This window comes from Larimichthys crocea, chromosome VI (genome assembly GCF_000972845.2).
Source record: "Larimichthys crocea isolate SSNF chromosome VI, L_crocea_2.0, whole genome shotgun sequence".
Lineage (NCBI taxonomy): Eukaryota > Metazoa > Chordata > Actinopteri > Sciaenidae > Larimichthys > Larimichthys crocea.
The window spans coordinates 8,774,424-8,800,238 of NC_040016.1; the positions used below are offsets into that span (position 1 = coordinate 8,774,424).

General features: G+C 39.6%; 5 protein-coding genes across 7 annotated transcripts in view; 3 read left to right on the forward strand and 2 right to left on the reverse strand.

Annotated features, from left to right (window-relative positions):
* Window positions 1-64: 64 nt before the first annotated feature.
* On the reverse strand, window positions 65-2,630 carry LOC104933451 (vasopressin V2 receptor). The gene is made up of 3 exons (XM_010748898.3): window positions 2,579-2,630; window positions 1,558-2,444; window positions 65-1,350 (listed from the first exon to the last, which is right to left on the reverse strand). The coding sequence occupies exons 2-3, from the start codon at window positions 2,399-2,401 to the stop codon at window positions 1,145-1,147; spliced, it is 1,050 nt and encodes a 349-aa protein (XP_010747200.2). The 5' UTR covers window positions 2,402-2,444; window positions 2,579-2,630; the 3' UTR covers window positions 65-1,144.
* Window positions 2,631-6,403: 3,773 nt separating this feature from the next.
* On the forward strand, window positions 6,404-10,575 carry vhl (von Hippel-Lindau tumor suppressor). Its single transcript, XM_019271740.2, has 3 exons — window positions 6,404-6,836; window positions 8,429-8,551; window positions 9,298-10,575. Exons 1-3 carry the CDS (start codon window positions 6,650-6,652, stop codon window positions 9,489-9,491), a joined length of 504 nt encoding a protein of 167 aa, XP_019127285.1. The 5' UTR covers window positions 6,404-6,649; the 3' UTR covers window positions 9,492-10,575.
* Window positions 10,576-13,654: 3,079 nt separating this feature from the next.
* Window positions 13,655-18,412, forward strand: tatdn2 (TatD DNase domain containing 2). Of its 3 annotated transcripts, none has more exons than XM_019271906.2 (8): window positions 13,655-13,792; window positions 13,895-14,054; window positions 15,130-15,446; window positions 15,574-15,999; window positions 16,124-17,074; window positions 17,163-17,290; window positions 17,402-17,585; window positions 17,882-18,412. In XM_019271906.2, the coding sequence occupies exons 3-8, from the start codon at window positions 15,159-15,161 to the stop codon at window positions 18,020-18,022; spliced, it is 2,118 nt and encodes a 705-aa protein (XP_019127451.2). In that variant the 5' UTR covers window positions 13,655-13,792; window positions 13,895-14,054; window positions 15,130-15,158; the 3' UTR covers window positions 18,023-18,412. The 3 variants fall into 3 exon arrangements, with proteins under 3 accessions (XP_019127451.2, XP_019127450.2, XP_019127444.2); XM_019271905.2 differs by having other exon boundaries at window positions 13,656-13,792; window positions 13,895-13,979; XM_019271899.2 differs by lacking the exon at window positions 13,655-13,792 and having other exon boundaries at window positions 13,837-13,979.
* An 817-nt stretch (window positions 18,413-19,229) lies between these two features.
* On the reverse strand, window positions 19,230-21,251 carry ghrl (ghrelin/obestatin prepropeptide; the record flags this gene model as incomplete). Its single annotated transcript, NM_001303331.1, is given in 4 exon segments — window positions 19,230-19,506; window positions 19,608-19,719; window positions 20,210-20,290; window positions 21,068-21,251. Coding segments are annotated over 4 exon segments (327 nt in total). The 3' UTR covers window positions 19,230-19,486.
* Window positions 21,252-23,127: 1,876 nt separating this feature from the next.
* Window positions 23,128-25,815, forward strand: part of ccdc174 (coiled-coil domain containing 174) — a 7,210-nt gene continuing 4,522 nt past the window's right edge. The window contains exons 1-2 of the mRNA XM_027279880.1: window positions 23,128-23,274; window positions 23,434-23,535. Of these exons, the coding sequence (XP_027135681.1) occupies window positions 23,233-23,274; window positions 23,434-23,535 (144 nt within the window). The 5' untranslated portion in view covers window positions 23,128-23,232. The remainder of the gene's footprint in view (window positions 23,275-23,433; window positions 23,536-25,815) is intronic.

Here is a 25,815-nt window from a genome sequence, read left to right on the forward strand (position 1 = left end):
ACCAATTAGAAATGATTTTAACTTGATAAAAGTCTTTTTGTCTTGTCTTGTACTAGTTGGGGAAAAAAAAGAGGCACATACTGTGTATGTACACTGTGTGCATGTGTAATATTTTTTCAGGCTGCGTCAGACTCTGGTATGTTGCTCCTTCAGTGTGAAAATCCTTCATCCTCTGTTGATCAGCAGATCGTCCACATGCAATGTATGGCAGACACCAGGTTTATATCAGGGTAATGTGTTTTCCATTGCATACCGTCAGCTGGAATACAAAATGTAGACAACAATGTGCTCCTCCAGTCTTAGACTAAATGGGTCCAGGTGGCTCATTGCAAACTACTTTTGTATAATATATTTTGATAATAATTATGCTCTAACTTTGAAACACACTGTGTATTATATGTACTTAGACACAAGTAAAAAAGAGAAGCAGTTGTGTGAATACGACTTTATTCCACACTTGAGCACCACAGCCTGAACACGACTTCACAAATACTCACGTAAACATTTATAGAAGTGACAATCTTTACACAGTCTTTAAATGCATTTATGTTACAACAGTACATATTGCATTTCATGAACTCATATGTCTGTTTTCCCCTCTCTGTTATCGTCTTTTGCAGTTGTACCTCAAGGTCTCTGAGCCCAGCTCAAAGGACTGTGGCTGGCATTTGGGCAAAAGTCCACATTATGCCACACAGTTGTCCACAAAATAACAACAGCGCTGATTTCTTGGGCTCTTATTTATCATGATATCTGAAATCAGTGTTCCTGAAGTCCATCTTCTATTAAAGGAACATTTTATATCACATCAAAACTGTCACCGTCATAACAATGTGCTGACATGGTCCACATCAGTTGTCTGTACTTCCACAAAAGAGCACTGACCCTATACAGCCCCAACAAAACACATCCAACAACATCTGGAGCGCAGTTCTCACTCACTGGCCGCCCATTTCAGGTTTGCTTTTGGTGGAAGCTTTTATGACAAGCCATATTTTCATACATCAGAGACCCAGATAGATACATTATATCTTGTCTCTGTATCTCCTGTTTAGAGGACACAGATGCAGAGAGCAGAGCCTGCAGGCAGCTTTGTTCCCTTCCGTGCGTTTTTTTCCCTTTCCCAGATTATACTTAATGGTCCTCATTTGGACTCAGAGACATTTTTGAAGCTCATGTACAACGTGCTGATCACCGTCGCCTCTTCGTGCACTGAATCCTTGCCGGACCTTCGCCGGCACACGAGTGTCACCAGCCTGTTGGGGAACTGACCGCTGAACAGAAGGTAAATGCAGGGATTGGCGCAGCTGTTCAGACTGGCCAACAGCATCAGGATGGTGAAAGTCGCAGCTGGAATTACAGAAGAAGTGCAAAGCGTTATGTATTAGCAGAGAAGTGCCATTTATCACCTTTTCGTTTAGTATGGCTGCTGTGCGTAAAAGCGGACTTCTCTTGACAGCGCGTCAAGACCCTGACTTTGTGTGATCACTGATTATGTATTTAGAAAGGAATCCGAAATAAAATAATAAAAAGTGAACACCATACAGAAACACTTACTTTCTTTTGGCGCATGTGTGTCCCAGGCGGACCAGAGCTGGACAGTGAAGAAAGGTGCCCAGCAGACAATATAAGCCAGCACGATGACCACCGTCATCTTCAGGGTCTTCACCCTGGCTTTGGACATCCCGGCTACACCACTGGCCCTGGATGGAAGAGGGAGACCCACGCTTCCCTGTTGTTGAATCTTTTGGTACAGGTTGATCAGGATTGCTCGACAGATGCGCACTTGACAGACAACAACTGTAATAAGAGGTAAAATAAAAATGACCAGCGTGGTCCAGGTTATGTAAGTCTGTAGTCCCCACGGCTGGATAAATTTAGCCCAGCAGTCAAACACACCGGGTGCGACCTCGACCTGTGAGAAAATAAAAACCTGTGGCAAGCTGCCCAGCAGAGAAATCCCCCAAGCGATGCACACGGGGAGGTTCAGTCTAGTGCGCGTCCGCTGAAACTTCACCATCGGGTTGCAGATGGCTTGGTACCTGTCAACTGTCATCACCACGATCATGTAAGTCGATGAAAACATGCCGAAAACTTGGAAGTACTTCACAAGGCGGCACACCAGGTCTGGTCCGACGAATCTGTCCGTGATGTCCCATATGAGCTGCGGACATACTTGAAAGAAAGCGACCACCAGATCCGCCAGGCACAGGTGGAAGACAAAGACGCGCATCCTGGACATCTGTTTGCGCTGCGTCCAGAGGACGAACAGCAGGGTGGTGTTGAGGATGGCGGCGCTGACGAAGATAATGCTGAGCAGGGCGATCTCCACCTTGGCTAAAATCTCGTCTCTGTCCACGTCCTGCGCATCCATGAAGTCACTGTCGTTCAGTGGACGCATAGTGTGACTGGGTCGTGAAGAAGTTTCCAACTTGCAGAAAAGACTGGTGAGGAATAAAAGAGCAGATAGTCCACTTATATTAAACACCTTATTTTTCCCAAATAAATATTCTGAACTTATGAACTACTTCTAATATTATACTTTATGGCCATATATATAGTACATATTTCTACCTACCTGAAGGTAAAGCTCTACTTTTTTGGTCGAGTTCAGGTCTGCAATAATCTCCAGAGAGGAGGGTGGTCATGCTTGTGAAGCCTTGCCCCAGTGTTTTATATGAGGATGACACTGGGTGGAGCTTGGATTCATTCAATACCTGCAAGTTAAGTCGTATTATTGTTGACAGGTGAAAATGAAGCCTGTAAAATCATTGATCTGTGCTCATTGTGAATGCTTACACATGCGATATGATTGAAAGAGACATTGATGTGATAGTGGATAGTAAAACTGTGATCACATGCATGTTTTTTTAGGACTATAATACGAATATTTCATGCTTAGTGGCTTTAATCTTAACATTTGATTATATTTGTTACACCCCCCCAAATTAACTGACAAAAACACGTCTAACTTTTCACTTTTGCAACTTTTAATAACATAAAAATGCAGAAAACACAAGCAACCCAAATACAACAACAATACAATAACGAGCGTCTCTCGTTCTTCGTAAATACAAGATTAAATAAAAGATTTCCATTCTTAAATATATGCAGCCATTCAGGTAAGTAACATTTGAACTTTTAAATAATAAAATATGATATTTTAAAATGAACAAAAAATATGAAATTACTGTTTCATGCTCATCACATTATCGACCCTATGTTATGTATGTAAAATTAGTCTGCACAGTACTAATAGACATGTTTCACAGCAGTATTTTGAAATGAAATAGTGTAAACACAGGTGCTACCAATGAAACTAATTAAGGCTCAGTTGTATTCAGGTCAAACAGAGTCAGGGTGCTGCTGTGGTGCACGTTGGCTCACTGGAAAGTCTCTGCTGCGATAAATGGAACTGAACCTTAATTGGCATCACTGAAAACACCTGTGTTGACCCTACTATCTCATGTCAAAATAGCTGCTGTGGAAACGGCCTATTACTGTCAGAGAAGTCCTGAATTACAGGATAAATGTGTGTATTCTTGAAAGGCTGTCAAACTGCTGATTGGTTGATTATGTAATTATGTAGATGACATTACATAATATTTGTGGTGTTTCACTTTTTTATACCTGGTCTTGTCTTGAAGGTAGTTTCAGGTTTATTTGTCAGGGTTTTAACATCTCCTTTACTAAGACACACTGCAAAAAAACAAAAAAACAAAAAAAACAAACCTTATTTGACTTGTGGTGGTCAACACACCTTATTTTTTTCCAAAAAAACAAAAAATATTCTGAATTACCTCTAATATTATACTGTCTTATGTGTGGAGTAAAGTAGGAACACATACATGCTACAATAAAGTTTAAACTTTTTGTACAGAATTCTGAGTGAATGTATGTATAGATTGCAGGCTACTGATTGAATCGTTGCTGTAAAGCAGGGATCTTCAACCTTTTTCAGCCCCAAGGACCCTCTTGGACGGGAAAAGAACAGAGACCCCCACATGTGTCACATTTTAAGCCTGGCTTATAACTGCTGTGGAGAAATTGCTGAAGTCAAAGGTCAATGGTGAGGTCAGGAAGGAAGAAAGTGTTCCGGAGCCTCTGATGTCTTATGCCGTATTATTTATTGATGCTTGATCAAGGAGAATTAGAGACACTCTCAAAGTACATCCAAAACGCTTCGGTTGGTCTCACATTCTGCCAAACTCGTGCTGGTGGATAGACTTTAAACCCAAAGATACCACCCCAAATACTATACGCTCCAGAATTAGTCAAAGAGAATGTTTTTATTCGTGCAGGTGTTATTGTCAGCATATTCTAGTCTGGAGACACAGATGTCTCTTTACGCAGATTGGAACGTCAACGGCAAGCTATCTATTATGTCTAAGAAGGCAGCAATAGGCCTCTTCGACCCTGGCCAATATAGTGTTGATATATGGTGGCACCTAGTCAAAGACAAACAATTATTACTGCCGAGGACCTCAAGGCCCACACGTGACCTCGTGTAACCTAAGGATAGAAAATTCCATAACAATAATAACTTTTATATTTACTTTATTAGACTTTTATTTCACCTTATTGATCTATTTATACACTGGGTTATTAGCCTATATGTGTTTATGATTGATAAAAACAAGTTCATGCATAATTATTATTGGTTATTAAATGCCAAGAGCTGTGAGTCTTTGGAAATGCAAATGCCTCAGCTGTTTGTAGTTTCTCAATTCACTGCACCCTCAGATTCATCAGTAGTCAAGTCAAGTCAACTTTATTGTCAATGCTGCTATGTGTACAGGACATACAGAGTATTGAAATTTCGTTTCCCCCTTATCCCGGTGCAAACAGCATAAACATGAAATATAGAATATAAGTACAAGATGTAAAAAAATATATAATAAAAATATATACAAGCTGAAAAGACATCCGTGTGGCAATATGGCACAGTATAACAGAATTATCAGTATAAATATAAGTATGGCAATATGGCAGTATTTGGGTGAAAATTGTCAATTATTGTGACAAAAATTTAAAAAAGACCCCCTGCAGTACCTCTGTGGACACCCTAAGGGTCTGGTTGAAGACCCTTAGGGTGTCCACAGAAGACGGTTGAAGACCCCTGCTCTAGGGACATAACTGCTGGTGTTATATATCTGTAGATGTGAGACAAAATATTACTCTTGTTAAAGACAAGAGCATTTTAAACTTCGATTTTAACGGACTTGGCATTACTCATAATAAGGGTCTGGTTGGAGACCCCCTAACCTCTGTGGACACCTGTGATACTGCCCAGCTACTGTTAACCAGTTAATTATCTACATAGTGTAACTTTAATATACACTTTTGATTTTACTGAATACTTTTTTGTATTTTGTATCTTTGCAGTTTCACACTTTTTTGCATTAAATCCTGGCCAAATACAACACTTGTCTGTTCCTTGGAGGAAATGATGCAAGAGAGAGTTTAGCTGGCTGTGAATCTCAATTAGGACACGGGGTCACGTTGGGTGCAACAGTACACTAAGGGTTTTCAACCAGACCCTTAGGGTGTCCACAGAAGACGGTTGAAGACCTCTGCTCTAAGGACATAACTGCTGGTGTTATATATCTGTAGATGCGACACAAAATATTACTCTTGTTAAAGACAAGAGCATTTTAAACTTCGATGTTAACAGACTTGGCATTACTCATATTAAGGGTCTGGTTGGAGACCCCCTAACTTCTGTGGACACCCTAAGGGTTTTCAACCAGACCCTTAGGGTGTCCACAGAAGACGGTTGAAGACCCCTGCTCTAGGGACATAACTGCTGGTGTTATATATCTGTAGATGTGACACAAAATATTACTCTTGTTAAAGACAAGAGGATTTTAAACTTTGATGTTAACAGACTTGGCATTACTCATAATAAGGGTCTGGTTGGAGACCCCCTAACCTCTGTGGACACCCTAAGGGTCTTCAACCAGACCCTTAGGGTGTCCACAGAAGACGGTTGAGGACCCCTGCTCTAGGGACATAACTGCTGGGGTTATATATCTGTAGATGTGACACAAAATATTACTCTTGTTAAAGACAAGAGCATTTTAAACTTTGAAGTTAACAGACTTGGCATTACTCATGGCATTACTCTGGTTGGAGACCCCCTAACCTCTGTGGACACCCTAAGGAGGGTTGGTCTTGGTCTGTATTGGAACGAGACCACAAGCAAATAACTTTTTATTTTATTTAATTTTTTACATGTAACACGTTAACATTATGTATTTATATATTTACTACGTGTCTCTCAGTCTGTAGATACAATATAATTCCTGCTGTATCCATGGTAACGCCGCTCCACGTACCACTCGTCTGAAACGTATAACTTCTACGACGCCGTGGCGTCATCGTGCCTCTCGACCAATCACGGCACAGGATAGCTTTAACGTCCCAGGCCTGTCAACCGGAAGTGTGGATGTAAACATTGAGTTTGAGAAAAGAAGCTTTGATAGTTTTTTCTCCCAGGTTTAAAGTAGTTTTGCAGAAGTAGTTACTGATTTTTATTAAAACGATGTAATCTGCGGCGGCGTATCAGGTGATTTATCTTTTAATCAGTCAACATACATGGGAAACTGTTAGCTGTGCGTTAGCTCGGCGGCTAAACGACCTAGCAGCGATGCCTCAGGACGGAGAGCTGTCTCTGCCTCTGGTCCGCTCTCTCGACAGTCGGATACCCGTGAATGCTTTGTTCTGTAACCGCAGCTCTCGCGTCGTACGGCCGCTGTGGATAGATTACCGCGGCGAGCCTAAACCGTACCCCAACATACACCCAGCGACGTCGTCCCAGATGAACACCTTCGCAGGTGAGTTTTTTCTTTTCCAGTGCAACAATCAGTGTCCAGACTTCTGTTGATTAAAGAGGGTGTGAAGATGCATGAAGTTCACACAAATCTGAACCTTCATGATCAGTCTAAACACGCTTATTATGAGTCAAGGTGGTGCAGGTGTTATGATTTATACCATGGTCACTTTGTGTGCAAATATATATATTTGCACACCATTGCACTGTGTACAGTCTAATGTTCAAATATTTCAAATATTTTTTTATTGTGGCTGTACATATATAATGTAAACTATAACCATACTTATATTTATAGCAACCATATTGCCTCACAGATGTCTTTTGCTGTATATATTTTTTAGATTTGTACATCTTTATTCTATATATATATATATTTTATATACTTTTCTTTTTACATCTTTTACTACACTAGCAGCATTGACAGTAAAGTTGACTTTGACTTTGACTTGACTTACTTTTGTAATATTATTTATATTATGGTCACTACTCTTGCATTATTATTATTATTTGTATCATGGTCACTTTCTTTGCAATATTTCTTACACTATGCTCACTTTTACATTACAATACTCTTTTTATATATCATGCCACTTTTAGATTAGATTAGATTAGATTAGATTAGATGAATTATACTTTATTCATCCCACCACGGGGAAATTCACTTGTAACAGCAGCAAGATATAGAAACAGGAGTAGAAAAGGCCAAAACAAAACAAAAACACACAATAAACAGACAGAAATTAAACAGACAGAAATATCTAAACTACACAATAAACACGAGAAAGTAATCAACCTTCAAAAACAGACAAGTACTGAGAATAAGAGTGGTATTATATATAAAGAGTATTGCAGTGTAAAGTGACCATAGTGTAAGTCCTTTTATCCTCAGTACTTGTCTGTTTTTGAAGGTTGATTGTTTTTCCTGTTTATTGTGTAGGTTATAGATATTTCTGTCTGTTTATTGTGTTTTGTTTTGTTTTTTGTTGCCTTCTAATTCTGTAGTGTGTGCTAAACTTTCCTCTGCTGCTGTAACAAGTAAATTTCCCCGTGGTGGGATGAATAAAGTATAATTCATCTAATCTAATTTAATCTAGTCTTAAGACTCATGCTCATGTCTATAACAAAACCATTCACAGAGTAATATTTTGTGTCACATCTACAGCTGTATAACACCAGCAGTTATCAGAATCAGAAATACTATTTTTGTTATAATACTCCAGGTATACAAACAAACAAAAACAACATATGTAAACAAGTAACATGTAACCATCTATTAAGAACAAAAAAAAAAAAAAAAAAAAATATATATATATATAATATATATATAATATATATATATATATTATATATATATATATATATATAAGACATCACCTTTACAGTTAAATCAGACAATCCCAGCAGGCAATAAATAATATATTATAAAAATGAAGTTTCGGACCGTGATTGGCCCCCGGGCCGTACTTTGGACATCCCTGGTGTTGGTGTTGCTGCTTTGCTCAGGTTTGGGCTACATTTACCATAAAGAGCGGTCACATGGCACTATGCAGCCCAGTGCAATGGTATCACCTGTGTGCTGTGTTTTTTTTTAAGGTCACCCGTGGATGTTCAGAGATGCAGACACTAATGAGCCACTGAGGGCGAACTGCAAAGAAATGTTTCTTCCTAAACCAGTAGAGGGTGGAAATACTACATCTGTTACTATCACCTTACCAGGTAAGATTAGCCAAATGACTCAAAAGATTTTTTTCATCATATGTAATTCATTAAAACTTACTGACATAGAACCAAAGGGACATTCATGATGCACCGTAGACTGCGTCTGAGAACACCGGTGGTGAATTACAGAATAAATGTGTGTATTTTGAAAGGCTGTCAAACTGCTGTTGATGATGTAATTATGTAAATGACATTACATAATGTTAGAGGTGTTTCACTTGTCTATACCTGGTCTCGTCGTGAAGGTAGTTTCAGGTTTATTCGGCAGGGTTTTAACATCCCCTTTACTAATAATCAAAGTGTTTTTTTATTGATTTTCATATTCAAAAATCAAGCATCCCATTCAAGACAAAATAGTAGGATTCAAAATCTACATCATACATACAAGTCTAAACTACAGACAGAACAGTAACAACACAGATCCTACTACTACTACTAGACATCAGACATACCTGTGTGGTCCAGACACCCTCGGGTTAAAAATAAATAGATAAATAAAAATGGCAACAATAATAATAATAGTTTAACACCTCCTTTACTAAGACAAAGCAAGTCACATGGTGGTGTGACCAGCTTCTAGCAACAGACACAGAAGTCTGCACGGTAAATGCATTGTGATGACTGAAACCAAACACGGCTCTTCATTAACCTGTTTTGATTGAAGAAAAGGCTATTGTATAATAGGAAAGTTGTTTCTGCTTAACATTTTCTAAACAATTAAAAAACTTGTTTGGTTTACACAGTTCTCAGCCTCAAGGATCGTGCTCTTCAGGTGATTCGCCATCTGGTGCGGCCAGAAGACTACAGGAGGTTGGAAATCGCGCGATCTCTTCACGACGATCTGGAAGAAGAGCCCAGTGTGTTGAGAGATCTACACCGCATAAACCAGAGAGTAGCGCAGCATCTGCTGGAGAAGCTCCAAGGCCAGGAGGAATGAAGCATGAAGCTTGGTGGATAATGGTTACTCATTGACAGCAATATTATATTCCACATTATAAGGGAGCAAAGAAGCCTGAATTGCTAAAATCCCCAGAGATCTCACATTTCCTGATACATATTCACTTGCAGAAAAAAGAGACAATTTATATAATGTAGTGACAGTATCTACAATTAAATAGCATTAATTGTTCTCTGAAATGTTATTTAAATGTCCAGTTTGTAAGATTTAATTGGCTCTATTTATAGATTATAGCAAAAAAAAGTGTAACATAATATTGATAACTATGTTTTCATTAGTGTATAATCACCTGAAAGATCCACAGAGTCCATCATGTTGAACTGCCTTTCACGGTCACCATAGTTTTTCCTTAACACTAGGAAGGAGAGAGTGAGACAAGGGGTTGTAATCAGCAACTACACGGCTAGATGCCACTAAATCCGACCGACTGGTCACTTTAAGGATTTCAATGTTAATTTCTAGAAGGCCACTAGAAAAAATAAAAACGCCTCCCTGATTATGTTACTCTCCACTTTATTTTGCCATACAGTCCTGTTCTGTAAAATCCTCTTCAATCATTTGTTTAAGAAGGAATTTACAAGAACGTTGTGGACTGACCTCCTAAATATCAGAGTTTATTAAGGACATTGAATAAAAAGTATATAGTCACATTAGATATGAATTTCAGGACATTATATGTTGTTAATATTCTTGTTTGGGATTAAGACGAGTTTATCTTTATTTAACCATTTTACTGCACATCTCAACTCAAAGAACATCTTACTTAGTTATCCTTGCTTTTAGACTTAATTGTTTAATCATCATCAAGTTAATCTATTCTGGTAGACAAAGGCAAAAAAAAAAAGTTAAAACTGAATACTTAAACTGTGACAGGTTTAACAATTAAGCTATGAAACACTGTGATGGAGAAGCTCTCATTTTTTGGTTTTGCCTACTTTGTGATTCTTTGCCTCATTTGTTCCTCTGTCACGCTGTTTTAAAATCACACATTGCTACTGTATCTCAAAGAATTGTGTATTTGTAATAAATAAATAAATAAAAGATATATTTCTTACTGAAAAGCACCGTAAATAGTATTATTTACTCGTATTTGCTCAGTCTCTAACAGTGATTTATTATGAACTATTAAATGATGGACATGAGGTCACAATACACAAAATAAAAAATTAAAGAGAAGTTACCATATTGATGGACGACTGCAACATTACATTATTTTGTAAGGAACATGCTGACCTTAAAAACATTCACCACGCCTTTCAGTGTGTTTAGAAGTGCATTTAATGAACGGGACTGATTTTTATAAATGTTGACAGAATATTATGGAGCAGCATTTAACTGCTTTTAAGGCAATACCATTGCTTGTAACCCGGCCAACACAGAGCAAAGTTTGGTCTGTAATATATCACGTTCAGTACAAGCTGAATAACTTCACATAATTAACACTTGTACAAACCTGGCTGTTTAATCTCACAGACAAACATGAGATGATGTTCAGTCCAAGTAACGCGTCAAACTCTAAAATTATGACCAGTCCCAGTTCAACACCCCCGGCTACTGTTGCCAAACACGTTGCTAGGCGACAAAGTAACACAACCCATCTCTGTGTGTTTGCGGGTCGAGTTGAGCCAGGTGCAGAAACACATTCAACAATGCAGGAAAAGAGAAAAACATGGAACTCGAGTCGGTTCAGGCGAGAGTAGTAAGTACCGTCTGTGTCTCACACACATGTACAGTATTTGTTTTGCAGCTCCAGTTGTTGTGCATGATTGTGGCTTTGCTGGGCTGAAGGAATAGACGGTAACTCATTTTCATGAACCTTTTTACCAGCATGACATTTTGGTCAAAGAGTGATCCGGTCATTTTCCCACATCTCCAGACAGACCATTGGAGTAAAATGAAAACAATGGTAAGATAAACACAGAATGATATAAAAACTAATCTCACCCTTGATTAATTAATAACAAACACATGAACTACTTTATATTCTCGTGATACGATGTAAAGTTATTCCCACCCAGGTGCCGGTTTATCTTGCATCGGTTCCAGCTGCCTTGTTGAAAGACAGAGGTTTGTGAAAATAACCCTATTTGACAGATCATATAAAACTGGAGGATGGCCAGGAGAACACTTTGTACGGTACAGAGAGAGCACACTACTGAACATCACAAAGGAAAATGTGTCACTAATTTTACTTTATTGAATGCTTTAGTGTATGAATCACATGAAGGTACTCTAAACTGCACGACCGCCACCGGTAGCAGCAGTCTGTTACCTCCTCTGCCTGAAACTGCAGTAAATGGTCTCTCCGCGGTGTCAGCAAACAGTATGTCTCACATTAACATGAGCTGTTCATATGTTTTTATTTGCCTTGCTTCCCTTTCTGATCCACAAATGTATGGTTATTTTTTTTAGGCATGCTTCAAAACACATCAAAAATCTCACCTCAAAACATGCTCCAGTATAGAAATGTGTTCAATGACCGTGCCAGGATGAACTTCTGCTACTGGCTTGTTGAAAGGAAGGGCACAAAATGTAAGTACTGATTCATGTTCTTGACCGCAGCAAAATGTCACCTATACAATAAGTATCAGCTTGGCGTGACATTCACATTCACATGTGGCCGGGAGCAGCCAGATCCATACCATTAGTCTCTTTCATAGCTGATCCTGCTGCTCAGCCTTTAAAGATTACAGAAACCCCTCCCTGCTTTTGTCCTCCTGGTTGAGCTGAAGGTCAGACAGACCTGTGGATTTGAACCCAATACTTATATGTCCATCACAGACCTTTTGGTCTGCAATGATTGAGTGATTTATTGTCAAAATCTGCTGCACCTGTATATCTGAACAGACAATAAGAAGACTGATCCATCTTCATTCCTTCCTCACAGGTAAAGGACACAGCTTCGGTGCTTACAAGACCTCTCTGGGATTACCAAAAGTCTAACATGATTTTTGAGACGTCTCTCCATATTTGTTGAATCTAGGATATAATGCATTATCTTCCATTCCCTTACCACAGTGTCCATAAATAAAGCCGTCAAGACACAATATACCTGAAGAGTGATATGCCTTTCCATGGAAATGCAGTTAATTTACATTCCAAAGACATGCAGGTTAATTACAGGTGACTCTAAATTGCCTGTAGGTGTGAACGTGATTCTGCAATAATGTGCTTTGTACGTGTAAAACACCATATTTACATACAGAATGCAGAAAAAACAGACTCTCAAGTGGAGGTGTTATATCATTAAGACTTAAATGTTGCTTCCATTGCTTTTGTTTGGGCAAATCAAAAACTCACATTCTAGTAGACTTCTTTGTATTCTTACTTTCTGTGCAAGGAAAAAAACATACTGTGTGAAGTGGATTGATTGTAAGCTTTCATCACTGGCTGGGTGGCACAAAGTTGTTTTTGATAATGGAATATCTGACATATAGGTCAAAATGTATGAGGCATGTGTTTTACAAAATATGGTGCCCGTTCTTAAAATATATACAGTATAGGCACTAGATTACACTTGTGATCCGACACATTCACATTATATGGATACACGACTGACTTGTGGGCTTATACGGACTATAACTTGTGTTTTTAGTGTGCACTATTTAGAAATATGGGATGTAGAAGCTGTCTCCAATGGGTTACTGTACAATGTCCTAGACTGTTTTTGTTGTGTACCATGCCCCCTCACCCCCTTTTTGTTTCACTGTTTTAGTTTTGTTTGTATATTTTTGTGTTTAAGGGTGTATTTGTACTGCTTATAGTGAAGTACAGAACTCTGAACTTGAGGATGTGTTGACCCTGCTGACACACAGTCTTCCTCCTGTCATTTTGTTGTTGTTGTTTTTTGTTTTGAACTTGTTTTGTTTGTTAAAAGTAAAAAAATAAAGTTCAATAAAGATATTGTTTAAAAAATAAAAATACACACACCACACCTGTATTCGCGGTGGGTTTTTTTTGCAACATATCGTGAAATCTCGCGAGATTATGTACGTCATTTGGTAGCATTCTAAACGGTTTAAAAATATAATTTAACACCATCTGGCGGTTAATTTAAACAAAAAATTTTAATCACTCATTAAACATGTTTTTGGATTGTTTTTGTTTAGACGGTTTAGAAAGCGTTCACGCTATAACGAGTCGACTACCCGCCGGCTGTGATGTGATTTTTAGTACCCGGTGTTTCGGTTTAACGAGCGACCCTCTTAACAGGCAACCTTCTGCCGGATGTGTCTGCTAGTTTGTTGCAGTTACGACAGGCCGGGAAAATATTAAAACATGTAGCTATCTTCTGCCTCTTTGTTTATTTTTCTATTAACGATTACAATATCTAAAAAACAAACAAACACATTATTTGACAGCTACTCTCTCTTTTCCCACAGACGCATTTGGCTCAAGGTCACCAGTTAACATGGTCGCACGTTAAACCGTAACACGGGCCCGTTCTACTGTGTGCTGACCGAGAAGGTAACCTGAAAAGCTCTTCGGCGTTTAGCCGCCTAAATACTATAAACAGTGTAACCCCAGCTAACTGTGTGTGCTGTAAGTGTGAAATAATAATGATAATAAACAACAACAGTGGCTTTTAAACCACGTGTTTGTAAGTTTAGTTAGATTTTAAGTTGCAGTTTGATTGAATCGAGTCAGCTAACATGAGCTAACACTTAGCGTAACTAAAAGCTAAATGTTTGTTTCAAACTTACTTTTTAATTTTACATCAATATAAAACATCTAAAAATTGACTGGCGCCTATTTAAAGTGTAGCAGAGTTATGTGACTACTATGTGACATTAAATTTATAAATTTTTATATATGATGTGTCGTGATGTGTGTGTATATATATATATATATAACCTGATACACCTTTTTATGTGTACGATATCAAAGGACATGAGATACAGTGATATCATTTATTAAAACCAGATAAATAAAGATAAAATAAACATATGTTTGTTTCCCTCCTCCCATCTATGTTTTTTTTTCAAGAGGCATGCGTTCGACGTTAGTGATAGAGAGTGCCATTTTTTTTTCTATCTAAAATCTGATGCAGGAAGACTGTGCCTTCACCAGACAAGGCTCACATGTCCCAGGAATGGGTGAACCAAAGAACAAGTTCCCAGCTCCATTATTTTTTTTGTTAGGACATTTCTCGTTAAGGATAATCTGATTTTTAAATAATTTTTAAAGGGTCCCCCATGGTACCTTTTTTTTTAAATTTAATTTGATGTGATATTGTATATTGGGAAATTAAAGAAGAGTACTACAATTTGGCATACAGTGTTGTACTTTTACATAAATTGATGAAAACTGTATTTTATCCGGGATATCATATCAGGTAAAATATACCCAACGTTAGTGATGGTATTACTAATTTTAACGTCAGTGTTCTAGGGTTAAATGGTTTATGTTTAGTGTTTTCCTCCATTGAAGGATTGTGTTTGTTAATTCGTCACCCCTCCGATTGCAAATCAACAATTACGAGCTGTAAGAAAAGCTTCTTGTTGCAGCTCCTAACCTGTCATGTACTGTAAACTTTGTGTAACCAAACAAAGCAGTGTATAATCCATTTAAAGTGATGCTTTTAAAATGTTTTCACTTTGTTGCGTATGATGTGCAGATACTGTATACTGGATTAGGATCTCAGACATGGACAACAGCAGAAAGAAGTGGCGACGGACTACGGTCATCTCACCCACAACTCCTCAGGGGAGACGTGCCAGCTCGGGAACACCCCTCGGCTGGAATATGTCACCGAATGAAGATTCAAACACTTTGACTCTTTGTGACTCTCCAGGACCTGACGGTCTCAGGGCACTGAGTCTGGACACTCCCAAGAGAAAAGCAGCGGTGCTTGGTGAAAGCACGCCCTCTTTAGGCAAAGCTAAACTGAGGAAGCTTTCCAGGAAAATGTCTAAAAAAATAATATCTCCAGAGGTAAATCTAGCCCTACCCATCCCTTAATGCTTCATCTACAGTGTTTTTATTAAAACTAGAGTATGATATGTGCTATATCTCGCAGTATGTTACTGATTTATTTGTCCTTTTGCACCGTAACTATCAGGACAGACCTATGGACAACTCCTCCAAGCAGCTGGACTCCACAGAGAGTCAGACAGCGTCACCGCCTCCAGCTCACTCTTTTGTCTCCAAAAAGAAACAGAGGACACCTGAGGAGGGATCAAAGGCTATCTACAAGAGGGCACTGATTGCAGCGCTTGACAGCACGAAAACAAGACGCAGCACAACTAATACCCCCAAGACTTGCACTAAGAGCCGACCATCGCCATGTGAATCTTCACCAGTGAAGACTGAAGGGCAGCCCAGCCCCGTGTCACTTGGCAGAACAGTCGTGTCTATTGAATCTCCTTCAACCACACATGAGGATAAATCTGAGGACAGGAGCACCGACCAGGAAGATGAGTTGTCCTCCTCTTGGATAACAGAGGACGCAGATTGTGACCACTCGGAGCCAGAAACAGACAGAAGGGTGAGTTAACACCAAGTGATCAATCAGTTTTCTAATACATATAATAAATGTTGTGACCATAGAATAATCAGAGGAGGATTAAAAGATGCTTTTTGTAATATTATTCATTATTTATGCTTTTCAGAGTGTCGTCATAAAAGGAGAAGATTCACCTGAGAGGTTTGTCGCCCGGGACCCCGTGTTTGTAAGGACAACCTCCCAAGACGAGTCCTTTTCTCCAGAGGATGAAGTGGAAGCTGAGGAGCTGATCTTGTCCCTCCCAGAGCTGGAGCCTATGCCGGATTCTTTCACTTTTTTCAGTCAGAGTCCTCCAGTGAACACCCAGGGACCTGCCCCGCTTACCTTTTCATCCCCTAGTGAAACCGCTTGGGCCGTCCAGGGAGCGGTTGGGAGTCCAGAGATGCCACAGAGAAACGTTTTTGTCTCATTCAAGCAGCCAAACACGACCCCTTCAGAGGCATCCAGTGCTAAGACTGAGAATTTTTGCTGCTCCGACAACATGGAGCATCTGTCGGACCCCTTTGCTCTGCCGCTACACTCGACTCGAGGCAAATTCAACCCTCGCTTGAACTCCACAACCCCACACAGACGCTCAGATTCTGGTACTTCCATGCGTCACCACCTCTACTCCTCTGCTCATAGAGGCACAGCTAGAAGAAGATTATCCGTGGGAGCAGAACCTCTGTGGACGAGTTACCCCCACCTGGAGAGTTCGGTTGGTTTCATAGACACACACTGCCATCTAGACATGCTGTATGGAAAGCTCGGCTTCCGCGGGACGTTCGGCAGATTTCGAAGTATGTACCGCGGCAGCTTTCCTTCAGAGTTCAGAGGCTGCATCGCCAACTTCTGCAACCCAGTAGCCATGATTAAGGAAGCCCTGTGGGAAGGTTTGCTGGCTGAAGACATGGTGTGGGGGGCATTTGGGTGCCACCCCCACTTCGCCAAATACTACTCAAGTGTGCATGAACGCAGCATACTGATGGCCATGCGGCACCCAAAAGCCGTGGCATTCGGTGAGATCGGCCTGGACTACTCCCACAAAAACTCCACAAACACCGCCAGACAAAAAGAAGTAAGGTCTTAGTTTGATGCTGGCTATTAAATATTTGTATTATATGTTTAATTAATGCTGCTTTGTGTTTTGTTTCCTCGCTTTGAAGGTGTTTGAGCGTCAGCTGCGTTTGGCCGTAGCCATGCAGAAGCCTCTGGTGATCCACTGCAGGGATGCAGATCATGATCTGCTGGAAATCATGAGGAAGTGGGTCCCTGGTGATTACAAAATTCACAGGTGAGCGTGGAAGCAAACATAAAAATATCAACATAAAAAATAGGTTATGGTCCTGATTTTCATGAAATCAAAACTCCATTTCTGACGCTGATCGTCAATTTTTGTCTCCAGGCACTGTTTCACAAACAGTTATCGAGTGATTGAGCCCTTCCTGACCGAGTTCCCCAACTTATATGTGGGCTTCACAGCCCTGATCACTTACCCCAGTGCCACCGAGGTGCGAGATGCTGTCCGCAAGATTCCTCTAAACCGCATCGTGTTGGAGACGGACGCACCGTATTTCCTGCCCAGACAGGTAAGTTTAAATCAGAACCTGGAAATCCTGTGTGTCCCCCTTTTGTCCTCTGGGAAAGTTTCAGCTATAATCAACTCATTTAGAAATTAGTTAATCGATTAGTCGACCGTTCCCCATGATAACAGATTAGTTTGTCTTTAATACTCCAGCTTCTGCGTCCCTGTCTTCTTCTCCCCATTTCAGCGGGGGGATAACCGTGTTGGCAGGGTTTTTAAAAGCTTGTCAAACCTGCTGCCTGTACATTGACAAACAAACAAGAGTACAAAGAAATAAAAAGTGCGTCTCGCTCCCATCAGGTGAATAAAGACGTCTGCCCCTTTTCACATCCTGGAATGGGCATCCACACGCTGAGGGAGCTGAGCATGCTGAAGCGCGAGGACATGCACACGGTTCTCACCACCATCCGACACAACACCACTCAACTCTACGGCATATAAAGCTTCAGAGATCATTGATCAAACACAGTTTTATGTGGCCTTTTTGTTTTAGATGTGTAGAGGTGTTGGAATACAGAGGAGCAGTCTCATTTTAAAACAACCTGATGTTAAACTGAACCGAAGGCCGAGAAACAAATGCCTGAATTGATGATGTCTCTTGTCTGACAGAGATAATGTATATCATTGTTTATGTGATTATATTTTATATCATTGTTCATCATAGAAATTATTGAAGCATTTTTGGTTTGAAGCTGTTTTTTTATGTGTTAATTAATTAACTTGATATCCATTAACTTGTTCTGATTTGTCTGGATGGTTTGTGTTGTCTGGCCACTGTGTATTCTGGTTTGGTTTGATACAGCGGAGACGTAATAAAATCCTTTAATCCTGCTTTTATTTTCTAAGGGCTTTGGTTTGTTGAGTGACTCATTCATGCACACAAGATGTAAAATGGAAGAGAGGAAAGTATTGTCTGCCGTGAGCGAGTCTTATTCTTTCCTGAAGAAAGTAAGCAGCAGAGAGACGAGTCCATCAGCCTGCTTTGATACCGCCGTGTGCAGCACACACATTTGGCTTAAGTGCTTTTTTGTCATCTCATGATTAGAGGCAGATGTGTCTGACATTTCAGGTTTCTTTCCACAATGTAGGTCAGAAAAGCACACTCCTGGTTATATGTCTCTGATTGTTGGAGTCTATAAGGTGGAGAACAGGACAGACACGGTCATCATTAGAGCAGCCCGTGTTCTGCTGTGTTTCACCTAGATTTGAACAGGAAGTTGCACAACCTCGTTCTGGGATTTGTTCATTTGATGTCCGCCTCTTGAATAAAAGGGCAACATTTAAGTCCTGTGGTTGAAAAAGACACCCTAAAAAAAAACCTCAAACCAGCAGGACTCCAATTACTATAAAGGACATTTATGTCCGACTTTGTTTTTTGGTCAAATGCAAGCTCACACACACACACCGCTCAAACCCAGAAGAAAACTAAATATTCATTACCCCATCTCAATTCCTCCTCCAGAATCTTAACACCCAGCCAAAACTGAGACGGAGACAAAAGGTTAATTGATGCTTTATTTTAAGGGCGCTTGTACGTCTAATAAAAAAGTACTGCACTGTTGATTTTAATTATACAGATAATATGAGTGACTCATCTTTCACAGGATAGTTTTACAAATGTATTAATTAAATGTCAGACTCACTTCAATTTTTACACATTGGAAATTTAATATTAACCTTGAGGAGAGTAGTTAAGTTTGCCCAATTTTAAACAATTAAATGTTTTACTTATTACTTACTGATTTTAGCGTGAACTTAATTAGCCCCATCTGAATACGTGAACAATGTTTTAAGAGCCCCGAGCTAAAGAATATATTAAGAGAAGAGATAAATGAGAGCAGCATGTCTCTCAATTAAAGATCATCATCTAATGAACAGCAGATTTGTCAGTCTCGTCCATGACCTTCAGAGCTGTGACCGTCTCTCTGAAAGGAGACGAAACAGTGTGTTAAAAATAACCAGAGAAACTGTATTTTTCTATATATTGGCTGAAGGGAACAGGACTTTCTGTAGGGATTAGGCAAACCTGCTGTCTCTGTGCTCCCCAGCAGACGCTGAATGATCTCCTGCAGCGCTGCACTGTACTCCTCAAAGTCCTCCTCTCTCAGAGTGACGGCGATTTCAAAGGGGGCACTTATCTGCTCAGAGGAGAGGAAGAAGATTAAGTTAGATTAGATGATTTTGAACAATGAAAAAGAAAGGAGGCAGAGCTGGAGGTAGCAGAGATGAAGATGCTGAGGTTCTCTTTGGGAGTGACCAAGATGGATAGGATCAGGAATGAGTACATCAGAGGGACAGCACATGTTAGAGGTTTTGGAGATAAAGTCAGAGAGGCCAGACTGAGATGGTTCGGACATGTCCAGAGGAGAGATAGTGAATATATTGGTAGAAGGATGCTGAGTTTTGAACTGCCAGACAGGAGGCCTAGAGGAAGACCAAAGAGGAGGTTTATGGATGCAGTGAAAGAGGACATGAAGGTAGCTGGTGTGAGAGAAGAGGATGCAGAAGACAGGGTTAGATGGAGGCAACTGATTCGCTGTGGCGACCCCTGAAGGGAAAAGCCGAAAGGAGAAGAAGAAGATGATTTTGGACGATGCGCTTGTAGTCATGAGTGTGATTTCCACTCACCGTGAGGTGGTTGTCCTCAGCGGGGTGACCAGGCTCCTCCATCACTTGGCGGCCGACCCTGGGAGGGGACTTCCCTCTGTTCTGTGTGTGTCACCCATAACAAAGAAATCTCATCAGCTTCACATTAGAAGGTCAAATGTAGTTAAGGAGATACACACAGTGATCAGGTCTTGAATAAAGCATAGTAAACAATGTATTTTATTTTAAAATTTCTATGACATGGTCAGAAAAACTGTCTAAATAAAGGACCTAATACTATATTTAGATTTATTTTTCAAAAATAAACATATATCATACACATTCAATGGACAAAACAAACAAACACAAAACATTCAAATAAGATGAGCACAAAAAGTACACAGGTATCCATCATATTACAAGATCAGGAAAATATAATATAGGGCATAGCAAAGCACCAAAACACAGTGAGACAGTTCTTATCTGAAAGTATTTTACCTTTTATTAAAACAAACCTCGTCCATCCTAGTGACAAAAATCATTTGATTAAACCAGCTTTTGAAACACAGGGCCAGAGGAGATTTCCGATTATTTCTATTATTTCTTCTGCAACCATACCTAGTTTGTGATTTTCAGTCATAGGACTGCCATCAGCACAACTATTATCATAACTAACATTGCTCAAATTCGGAAATTTGTCAGAAATCAGTAAACACTGGGCTCGGAGGGGATGGCGGGAGCTTTAAATGAGTTTGATTATGTAATTACTGACACTGCCTAATGCTGAAGTGACGTTTGTTTCATACTCAGGACAGTAGGATGTAATAAAAACAGATAACACACATCATCATTCAACATTTATGTGTGTGAAATGACTCGTCAGGCTTGAAAGAATCTTACCTGAGGCTTTTGTGAAGGGCTGAGGAAGCTCGAGCCTGCGCTGGTCGACTTGCACCACATAGTCAGAGAACACGCGAGGAAAACCAGCAGACAGGTGCTTCTTTTCAAAAACATGCTGGAATAAAGATCTGGACCATGTAAAGGGTTAAAAAAATATATTGATCTACTGATGACTGACACCGACCTGAATTCAGCTCCTGTCTTCATACCTTTATATACCTTCCATCCTTCTTTAATATAATAGTATCAGGTTCGTGTGCTGTCATATCTTGGCAGCAGTGGACTGTTCAAATGTTTAAATTGATAACAAAGTAGGCATTTCTCTGTTGTGACCTGACAGCAGCTCTGCTGATCGTTTTATCTGTTTGACGGGCTGATGGAGGTAATTGTATCGCTGTCATAGAGATACAGAGAAATGGAAATGCATGCATGACTACAGCAACATACTAATATTGAGCTATTATATAGTCTCAGGACAAGTGCAGTACACATGGGAATGAACAATGTTTACTCAGAGAAAAAAATAAGTTTATTATCCACACAGTTAAATATTAAGGTTGACAATAAACAAGCACACTGCTTAAGAGTGAATAATTTTGTCTTTGGTACCTCAAATTAAAGATTTTCACCACATAATGCTATAAAATACATTTATAGGCATGGATTTGGTCAAAGTGTTCAACAGTCATGATACCAGTTTACAAAAAGTAGCTTATGGTATCTTATTTTTCAGTTTTAGCCATGAAAAAGGAAAAAATAACTAAAACAGAGTGAACAGATGCTGAGCTGTTTTCCACTCTTTTATGCATTTAGTATTAATTGCCTTTTTTTTTAGATGAGAGTGTGCAGTGCAGGATTGTTTTGTTTTTTTATTGTAGTGTTAAAATGTATCCAAATCCATGCCGCCTCAATATGAGACATAGATCCAGTGTTCAGAGCTGCTATGGACACAGTGTTTACTAAATGACACTTCAATAAAAGACCTTATTAGAATATTTATAGCCTCTTACATACAAGGAAATTTGACTGCAGTTTTACTTCGTTCTCAATGCACATACACAGATATAGACACGAAAACAAGCTTGATATGTAAACATAAACATTAAACCACTATGTACAGATAAAATATGATATATAATATGTAGACAGAATAATAAATAAGACAATAGAGTGCAAAGCGTGCTGAAATAAATATGGTTCATAGAGCAGGGTGCTTTTTGTACATGAGGTAGGCGGATATGATAGTATGCACAGCATATGTAGATTATGTATAAGGGCTGATATTTTAAAATGTGCAAGGAAGCTTGGTATTGTCATTCATTATTTCAAGAGAAGGGGTGGAGGTTTATAAGTTATTCTTCTTCTCACTGCTTTTCAAATAAGTATTTCTGTGTTTAAATGTTTTGCCTTACTATTATTTTGGTTTGCATATTCGAAATAAACACTTCAATCAATCAATCAATATTTAAGATTCAAGATCTCTTTATTGTCATTTCACAGTACTGTAAAACGAAATTACGAGCAAAAACTCACAGATTAAAAACACCAATAAGAAGATAAATAAATAAATAAGTCTGATAAATCTAATTTGAGAATTATTGGGTTTAAAGGCACGGCAGTAGCATGGGGACTTGGCTTGGAAACTGGAGGGTGGTCGGTTCAAGTCCAGCATGGACTAAAAATATGGAAGGTGGACTGGTAGCTCGAGAGGTGCCAGTCCACCTCCTTGAGCAAGGCGGGGCTGCCCATCACTCCACCATCTCTCTCCACGTTGCATGTCTATGAGCCCTTGTACTGCATGTGTGTGTGTGTGTTCTGGGTTAAAAAAATGCATGTAAATAAAAAAGAATTTCCCCGTTGAGGGATTAATAAAGTATCTCTATTTAGATTAATTAATGAATTAGGGTTTATTTACATGTTTAAAGAACAAAAACTGATTTGATTTAAACAGTGAAAATAAATATTTTAATCTATCTATCTATCTATCTATCTATCTATCTATCTATCTGTCTGTGTGAGGTGTGCTTACACCAAACGGCCTCTAGGTGGCGGTAAAGCGCCGTTTTAATATCGAGTGACGCACCAACGAGGAAGAAGAAGAAGAAGTCAGCCACAGCATTAGCATTAGCAGCATTAGCACAGATTATGTCGTAGACTAAATAAAAATGGATAAAAAGAAAAAACCTTTCGCCGTGACGGCTTCATCGGTGAGTTACTTTAAGAAAACAGCCGCGCAGATATTTGATCGATGACCTGTTTCGTCTGCTTTGTTTGTTTGAGTCACAACACGAGCTAACGGTGGCTAACTCTAAAGTTGTTTACATTCATTTATTCTCCACGTGTGTCTGGTGTTTGGTTTCAATCAGCTGGTGGACCTGAAAGCTGAACTCTACAGGAAGCAGGAGCAGTTCAAACATGACAAACTGAGGCAGGTTCACGCTGGAGCATCAAGATCCAGAGACACCAAGGTAAACTGAGTTACTCATTCATGTTTCTGCCTGTGTGTGTGATCACAGATCACTGTGGTCAGCTCTGACAGCTGCTTCTAACTCATTTTAGGATGCAGAATCCAAAACTGGTCTCAGTTTGTCTCTATCAGGTCAAGTTTTTGAACTATAGGATTCCTGTTTTCTTAAAAAAACTATGAAAAATACTGTACTTATGAGCTTGTGAATTTCAAAATCTGCATCATTGCTGTCACTGCGTTCTTCATCATCACTCAGATCTTCTAGAGAAAGTCGTTGTTCGAAAACTGGCATTGGAATTTCAGCTGAATGAGGCTTTGGTCTTCTAGCTGACGGTAGATTAGGATATTCTACTTTACTTTTATTTTTCTTGTTAAATCCTGATGTTTCCACTAAACAAAAGTCTGTGCAATGATCTTTTTGCTCTCACCAAACCATGGGGATACCAAATGCAACTTTTCACATGTTCCTTTGGTCCACGTCTGTAAACTCTCGACACACTCCTTGCACACTTTGTGAGGGGCCCGTGGCTTGTTGTCTTGATCACCGAGTTTTACTTTAAAATATGCAAAATATGCTTGTGTTTGACAAATGCACTGATGTTTGCTTTCCTCTGACTTGGAATGGTGAAACTAGCACAAATACAGCAAAAGGAGTCAGGGTTGTTTAGGCGTTTAGGACGAGAAGTAGCAGGAGCAGACATGATCTGGAACAAAGGAAATATATCAGAATCAGAAATACTTTAATAATCCCAGGGGGAAATTATTTTTTGTTACTATACTCCAGTATACAAACAAACAAAAACAACATATGTAAACACGTAACCATCTATTAAGAACTATATATATATATATATAAACTATATATATATTAAAGGTCCAACGGTGCTGCAGGCAGATGTTGGTTTGCAGAGGGAGGGATGGACAGGACAACGATGCTGACATGCAGGATCTCTGTCAGCAGACAGTATGGACGGAGTCCAACGGCGAGCAGGTCAACAGGTCAGCATCCGGGCTACAGAGCTGTTCTTTGGTTGTGAGGTGACAGGTACAATCCCGGTCGGCCCGGACAGTGTGGAAGCCATCAACGTAGATGTTCTGGTCCGTAGTGTCCCTGTGCAGCCATGTCTCTGTGAAGACATCAGACTGCATTCATACTCTGCGTGGCTCCACGTTAACGCCGTTAGCTCGTCCATTTGTTGCTAGGAGATCGCACATGTCCCATAACAACAGAGGGAGACACGGCCCAAATCCTGTCCTCTCTACAAGCCCGTCCCGCCCCTCCTCTGCATCCTCAGCTGTCCCGGCCGACCGGGATTGAACTGTCACCTCAACAACAAAAGACAGCTCTGTAGCCCGGATGTTGACTGCTCGCCGTTGGACTCGTCCATACGGTCTGCTGACAGAGATCCCGCATGTCAGCATCGTGTCCTGTCCATCCCCCTCTGCAAACCAACATCTGCCTGCAGCACCATTGGACTTAATATATATATAGATATAATATAATTTATAATAATTTATATATTAATATTTGTTTTGTTTGTTTATACTGGAGTAGTAAAACAAAAAATAATTTCCCCCTGGGATTATTAAAGTATTCTGATTCTGATTCTGATATATTCCTTTGTTCCAGATCATGTCTGCTCCTGCTACTTCTCGTCTTAAACGCCAAACAGCCCTGACTCCTTTTGCTATATGTGGCTAGTTTCACCATTTCAAGTCAGAGGAAAACAAACATCAGTGCATTGTCAAACAAGCATATTTTGCATATTTTTAAGTAAAACTCGGTGATCAAGACAACAACCACGGGCCCCTCACAAAGTGTGCAAGCAGTGTGTGAGAGTTTACAGACGTGAACCAAAGAAACAGGTGAAAAGTTGGCATTGGTATCCCCGTGGTTTGGCGAGAGCAAAAAGATCATTGCACAGACTTTTGTTTAGTGGAAACATCAGGATTATCAAGAAAAAAAAGAAAGTAGAATATCCTAATCTACCGTCAGCTATATATACCAGTTTTCGAACAACTACCTCCTCTAGAAGATCTGAGTGATGTTGAAGAACACAGTGACAGCAATGATGCAGATTTTGAAAATCACAAGCACAAATCTGTTAAGTACAGTATTTTTTAGTATTTTTTTTAAGAAAACGGGGATCCTATAGTTCAAAAACTTGACCTGATAGAGATAAACTGAGACCAGTTTTGGATTCTGCATCCTAAAATGAGTTGAAAGCAGCTGTCAGAGCTGACCACAGTGATCTGTGATCACACACACAGGCAGAAACAT

Coding starts and splice junctions, on each gene's coding strand:
- LOC104933451 (XM_010748898.3), bottom strand. CDS start 2,401: ATGCGTCCACTGAACGACAGTGACTTCATGGATGCGCAGGACGTGGAC. Junction 1,351..1,557: donor CACACATGCGCCAAAAGAAA/GTAAGTGTTTCT, acceptor CTGTAATTCCAG/CTGCGACTTTCACCATCCTG.
- vhl (XM_019271740.2), top strand. CDS start 6,650: ATGCCTCAGGACGGAGAGCTGTCTCTGCCTCTGGTCCGCTCTCTCGAC. Junction 6,837..8,428: donor CCAGATGAACACCTTCGCAG/GTGAGTTTTTTC, acceptor TTTTTTTTTAAG/GTCACCCGTGGATGTTCAGA. Junction 8,552..9,297: donor TGTTACTATCACCTTACCAG/GTAAGATTAGCC, acceptor TGGTTTACACAG/TTCTCAGCCTCAAGGATCGT.
- tatdn2 (XM_019271906.2), top strand. CDS start 15,159: ATGGACAACAGCAGAAAGAAGTGGCGACGGACTACGGTCATCTCACCC. Junction 16,000..16,123: donor AGCCAGAAACAGACAGAAGG/GTGAGTTAACAC, acceptor TATGCTTTTCAG/AGTGTCGTCATAAAAGGAGA. Junction 17,586..17,881: donor CGTATTTCCTGCCCAGACAG/GTAAGTTTAAAT, acceptor CGCTCCCATCAG/GTGAATAAAGACGTCTGCCC.